The sequence below is a fragment of the Sinocyclocheilus grahami genome, unplaced genomic scaffold (genome assembly GCF_001515645.1).
Source record: "Sinocyclocheilus grahami isolate Dianchi unplaced genomic scaffold, SAMN03320097.WGS_v1.1 scaffold959.1, whole genome shotgun sequence".
NCBI lineage: Eukaryota > Metazoa > Chordata > Actinopteri > Cypriniformes > Cyprinidae > Sinocyclocheilus > Sinocyclocheilus grahami.
The window spans coordinates 263,818-270,411 of NW_015506138.1; the positions used below are offsets into that span (position 1 = coordinate 263,818).

The 6,594-nt window shown below is 37.5% G+C and overlaps 1 protein-coding gene across 1 annotated transcript in view; it reads left to right on the forward strand.

Moving 5' to 3' along the window:
* Positions 1 to 324: 324 nt before the first annotated feature.
* The window catches only part of LOC107564757 (striatin), a 59,290-nt gene continuing 53,020 nt past the window's right edge, over positions 325 to 6,594 (forward strand). Inside the window, exon 1 of the mRNA XM_016249909.1 lies at positions 325 to 763. Within this exon, the coding sequence (XP_016105395.1) occupies positions 545 to 763 (219 nt within the window). The 5' untranslated portion in view covers positions 325 to 544. The remainder of the gene's footprint in view (positions 764 to 6,594) is intronic.

The following is a 6,594-nucleotide window of genomic DNA, read 5'->3' on the forward strand; positions in this document are numbered from 1 at the left end:
ATATATATATATATATATATATATATATATATATATATATATATATATATATATATATATATATATATATATATATTCATTCATTTAATTATTTAATTCCTCCACATTTAATTTTCAGGGTTACGGGTGCCGGCACATCATGAATGAATGTGGAGGAAATAAATATTTATTTGTTTGTTTATTTATTTATGCATTTATGTATGTATTTAATCATGTATTTAACGATTTATTTATATATTTCAACATTTATTTCATGATTTAATTTTGAGTAATTTTGCCCTCCATAGTCCGATGTTAGGCTATTATTTGTCAGCTGTTTATTTCATTCCGCATTCCACGCTGATCGGTTCGACTGGTTCAGTTCAGAGAATCGGTTCACAAGAACGATTCACTCGCGACTCGACCAGCGCTAGCGGAAACGTCATGAAGTGACAGCAGCAGCAGCAGCAGCAGCGCTCGCCCCGTTCTCCGTTCTCCGTTCTCGGTTCTCGGACGAAATACAGCGTCCGTTTGGTCGATCAGACCTCCGATTCCCGGCCTAGCCATGGACGAGCAGGCGGGCCCCGGTGTGTTCTTCAACAACAACAACAACTCGGTTCTTCCCGGCGGAGCGAAAGCGCTTCAACCGGGCGACGGCGACGGCGGCGGAGAGACGGCCCGCGCTCAGTACAGTATCCCGGGGATTCTACACTTTCTGCAGCACGAGTGGGCCCGGTTCGAGGTGGAACGGACGCAGTGGGAGGTGGAGCGGGCCGAGCTGCAGGTAACGCGCCTCTTCCGACCGTTATTTTCTGAGGTGATTTGAACGCTGTCCGCCAGAAGTCACAGTCAGGCGTTTCTGGGCTTGTTGTTGTCTCGCGCGCTGACGTCACCGCAGAGTTTCTCTCCTCCGTGCTGTAACTCTGTCCGGTTCATCACGAACACCGGCGTCTGCGACTCGAACCGACAGCGGGGGGGTCGTATCTCGTGTTTTTGGTTTTGTAATAGGAGCAGGCCGTGTGCTTGACATGTAGATGTGAGAATAGAAACAGAATTTAGAGTTCTGCTTGCACATTCTTTACATTCCTTAAATTCTAGAAATGTGCGTGTAGGATTCTGAATTTACGTTTGTGTTGTCCTGTATGCAAATAATAAAATGTATAAATGTATGTTGCATGAAGAAAATTAAGTCGGTTTGGAGCACCGTGGTGTGAGTGTGTGTGAGTGTGTGTGTGTGTGTGTGTGTGTGTGTTATGTACTATATAAAATATATATATATAAAAAAATATATATATATATATATATATATATATATATATATATATAAATACATAATATTCATGACAATCCCATCTTCCCTAATTCTCATTACTATGATGTAAATTTGAATATATATTGTTAGTATTTTAAACTGGCTTATGTGTGTGTGAGTGCATATATATATACACATACACACAGAATATGTAAATGTATATTAAATAATTATATATATTATATATATATTTTTTAAACTAACACTAGCTTCTTTATTCTTTTTGTATTCTATCTATTTGTTTTCTTTTATTTATTACACAATTAACAAAAAGCAAAAAAGGCCTCTAACACTAGCTTGCTCTATTCTTTTTCTATTCTATCTGTTTTCTTTTTATTTGTTATATTATTAAAAAGCCCTTGCTACGTGTGCTGCATTAACCTAACTGAGACTTGTTATAGCACTTGCGTATCATTGCTCTTTTATTAGTTTTGATTGCTTCTATTGTCCTCATTTGTAAGTCGCTTTGGATAAAAGCATCTGCTAAACGACTAAATGTAAATAATTAAGAACAAAAAATATATATTTATTTTATATAGTGTAAATTTGCTGTTTAATTTGCTTTTAAAAATATTATGACTGTACAGAGTAATTTAACAGAATATAAAAAATAAGCGTAAAATAAATATTTATTTATTTTATATATTATAATATCTTAATATATATAATATTTTATATATTTGTAAAAATATATGGTGTCTGGCCTGAGTCATTGTCTTGATTTAGCACAGTAATGACTAATAATAATCATAGAGAATTGCTAACTCGAAATGAAAGCATCCAGACATTAATTGTCATGAAAATAATGTGATAATGCATAAAAAAAATGAATGGCCCTAAAGTAAATCCTAGCCTCTTATTTTCGACTGTGAAATGGAAATGAAATGTGACACAGACGTGGGTTTGGTATTTCTGGGTGCTACACTGTGACGTGTTTCTCGTTTGTGTCTGATTTCTCACGATGACGTCACAATAGGAGTCAAAGGCTGCAGCTCTGCGTGAAGCAGTCTGTCATCGTCCGTCTGCATTATCTGCTTCCAGACACGCGATCGTCACAAATATGAGGAAGCCCTTAAACACTGGACACTCCTCTGTGAGGCTACTAAGTTAGTGACTATCTAGTGTAGACTGTCTGGTTAACTGATATGGTAGCACTAGTAGTATCGCTGTCTCTCTGACTGTCTCTTTGCAGTGTTATGTTTTGAAATTTTTATTTTATTTTTTTTTGTTGTATAGTTTTTATTCATTTTTATTTCAGTTTTAGTACATAAAGTTAAACTAAATGAAAATAAGAACTGTTGGCAACTAGCTAAAATAAAAAAAAGTTTACGGTTTCATTAATATATGTGAGCCTGGAGCACAAAAGCAGTGTTAAGTCGCTGGGGGATATTTGTAGCAATAGCCAACAATACATTGTATGGGTCAAAATTATAGATTTTTCTTTTATGCCAAAAATCATTAGGATATTAAGTAAAGGTCATGTTCCATGAACATATTTTGTGAACTTCCTACCATAAATATATCAAAACTGAATTTTTGATTAGTAATATGCATTGCTAAGAACTTCATTTGGACAACTTTAAAGATGATTTTCTCAATATTTAGATTTTTTTGCACCCTCAGATTCCAGATTTTCAGATTTTGTGTTATCCTAACAAACCATACATCAATGGAAAGATTATTTATTCAGCTTCCAGATGATGCATAAATCTCAATTTAAAAAAATGGACCCTTATGACTTGTTTTGTGGTCCAGGGTCACGTATTATTTAATTTCAGCTAAAATATTTAAATTCAAGTAATGAAAATGTTTCTTTTTTCGTATGGCATTAGTTTTAGTTTACTATAATAACCCTGCTCTGATGAATTGCTTACACTTGTATATTTGCATTCTAAATGTTTTTTGCATTCTCGTAGTGGCCAAACCTCTGCTTTACTACTTGTAAGTCCTTGACGCGCACTTCTGTGTGATTGAGATGAGATATTTAGTCCTAAAGGGCAGCGTTGCTCTGATGAATCGCTTACACTTGTATATTTGCATTCTAAATGTTTTTTGCATTCTCGTAGTGGCCAAACCTCTGCGTACTTTTGTGCAATGTCATGCTTTACTACTTGTAAGTCCTTGACGCGCACTTCTGTGTGATTGAGATGAGATATTTAGTCCTAAAGGGCAGCGATTGATTAATGAATGCTGTGGGAATATCTTTGGCATTTATGGGTCGTTTACCCGGACGTCTGTACAGTCGCTCCATGCGGCCTGCATGTTTTATTATGCATGATGAATGAAGGACAAACAGAAAGTGTGAGCGGAAACTGTGCTGGCCATGTGACAGATGAACCCACTTGACCAGTACCCAGATCTGGGCTGGGAAAACTAAAAGATGATTAATTGTGATACTGTAAAACAATACAACATGAAGTTGAGCATGAAGTTTTACATGTATTTAACTGCATTCTCATTTACAGTCAGAGTCTGATGTGGCCTAGTGTTTGTTAAATTGCAAAGGCTGTGATTAATTAAATACATTTAGGTGACTGTTTAATGCTGCTCACAGGTGGTACGATTGCATTTACACAGCAAATATAACTGTATGCTTTCATACGAGGGGCTGAGGTGGATCAAAGCAGGCTTAATTTACTGTGGCTTTTAAGCTGCATTGTGTTTTTATACTGAAGTTTTAACAATCGTAGAGCAGCCTTAACTCAGTTAAGACATAACTAGTTAATACCTCAAAAATTACCTGTTAATGCCTCAAAAATGTCAAGCTTATGCTGCAAAGATGGCACAGAAGCACCTCTGAAGTGGCATTTACTGTAGGTGTTTTTTTAATGCCGCTCAGAGATGGCATGAATGCATTTACACAGCAAATACAACGGTTTGCTTTTATACGAGGGGCTGAGGTGGATCAGAGCAGGCTTAATTTATTGTGAATTTATTTATATGCTGTGTTATGTCTTTACACAATATGTTGAGCAGGCACAGAGCAATCAGTTAAGACCCTTAACTAGCAGTTAATATCTCACCAGTGCCAAGTTTACACCGCAAAGGTGGCATAAAATTGGCTGTGAAGTGGCATTATAGTGTTTTCTGTTTAATGCTGCTAAGAGGTGGTACTGTACGAATGCATTTGCACAACAATTACACCGACGTATACTGCGATACTAGGAGCTAAGCTGGACCAGAGCAGGCTTAATTTAGTCTGGCTTTTATGCAGCATTGCATCTTTACACTGACTTTTGTGCAGGCACAAAGCAGCCTTAACTCTCTTAAATGTCATTTTGACCAAGAAGTGCACACTAGTTTACATGCAAATTTGCATGTGAGCATTTATCAGTCTGTGGAAGGACTGGACTGATAACACAACATTTTTACATTTGTATGTTCGTATGCACTCGGTATGCACTGATGCATCTGGCATCCCTAGAAGGCAGCGTCTAGCTGAGGAGATCCTGACTGATGTTTTGTTCCTTTCGTAACCAGCGTGCCTTTCATAGCTCTGCGTGGGCGATGGCGTGTAGGAGAGGCCGTCATATGTCGAAATCACCCTCGGGCACCTTGACAGTCAATTGAAAGGAGTATAATTCACTCCGTTTGCGCATAGGCTCCTGCTACCTGAAGTACAAGATGCAGCGGCGTGAAATTAAAGGCCATTAGCATCACAAACGAGCGTGCAACAGGCCGAGTGTGTAGGCAGTGTGTGTTCGTGTGACGCTGGGAAGCAGGACAGAACAGAAGCTGTTGAGTTTTATGAGCTGATGTTGGTGACTCATACTGCTGATGCTCTCTCTCTCCGCTTGCGTCGTGCCCTCGGCTGTGAAACGGGAATGCCAGGCTTGACCAGAGAGGGCTGTTTGTGGTATAAGCTGGATTTTGACTAGCCCTTTAGGTCCTTTCACATGACTCACATCAGCAATTCAGCGCTCCGCTCGACTAGGGACGGGTCAGGATGGTCAAGTAGCCTAAGCTTTAATATTTTTAGTGATGGTGCTTTACAGGCTATTAATTATTGGCAGGGTTTTTAGCATTGGGCTGTGCTAAAACCCTCTCTGAGACGATGCGTCTCTTAATTTGTCCCCTGCGCTACAGCCAAACCAGCGCTTTTGGAACGAATTTGCCTTTAGCAGTAAATGTTGATACAAATACTGTTGAATTCCAAGTATTATTCAGTATAAATGTTCAGTGTATGCATGCATCTGGCTGTGAATCATGCTGTTTTCCATTCAATTTCGTTCTTTTGCGGTCTTTCCAGTTTTTTAGCACAGCGTACAAATTGAACAGATTGAGTAGTGGACAGTCCAAGTTAAGTTTGCTTGAACTTTGTGCGTCGCATTACAGCAGCTGATTTATGCACAACACATAGTATATGTTTGTTGGATGCTTTGCTTCATTGCATCAGGATTGTTATTGTTAACTCAAGCTATTTGAACTAAAAATAAATGTTATTTAAAATAAAGCTGAAATAAAATAAAATTAATTATTAGAGCAACTAGGAAAATTTGAAATATTGCCCTGGAAAATAATTAGAATAATTTTAAGTGAAAAAAAAACATATTTTTCTTAAATATATACATGCATGTGTGTAATTATACATAATAAATATACACAGTACACACACATATATTATGTAAACAAACACTTTTATTTTGGATGTGATTAATCATTTGACAGCACTAATATATAAATAATGCTAAAATAACACTGCATTGCACTCAATAATGTAGACATGAAATAAATTATGACTAAGACTGAAATGAAAAATAAAACCTGAAATCGAATTAATTGTAAAAAATAATAATAAAACTAAAAAAGCACATAACAAACTTACTAAAAACGGAAAAAAAACTAAATCAAACTATTAATAAAAACTATAATGGCTTAGAAATAACACTAAATAAATAGCACTGAATTGGTTGATGTTGCCATGAAACGTGGCTTCATTACATGATGTTGACGTGTTTTGATTTGTTTGTGGTGATGGAGGCCACGACGTTTGAATTCAGGTGTCACTGGGAAATGATCTCAGCGCTTCAGCAACTGTGTTTTGACTGCAGTAGTGTGTGTGTGTGTGTGTGTGTGTGTGTGTGTCTGTGTCTGTCTGTGTCTGTGTCTGTCTGTGTGTGTGTGTCGTGTGTGTGTTGACTGGGAATGGCAGTGATGTCAGACTGGGACGTGACTCTCCGTCCATCCAGCCAACAGCATCTGATGTTCTCACAGGTCATTTGTTTGGCAGGTTTATGTTCACACAGGGCTCTACAGTGCCACCATTTCAGTCGACTGGAAACTACTGCGTCCGACTATGAAAA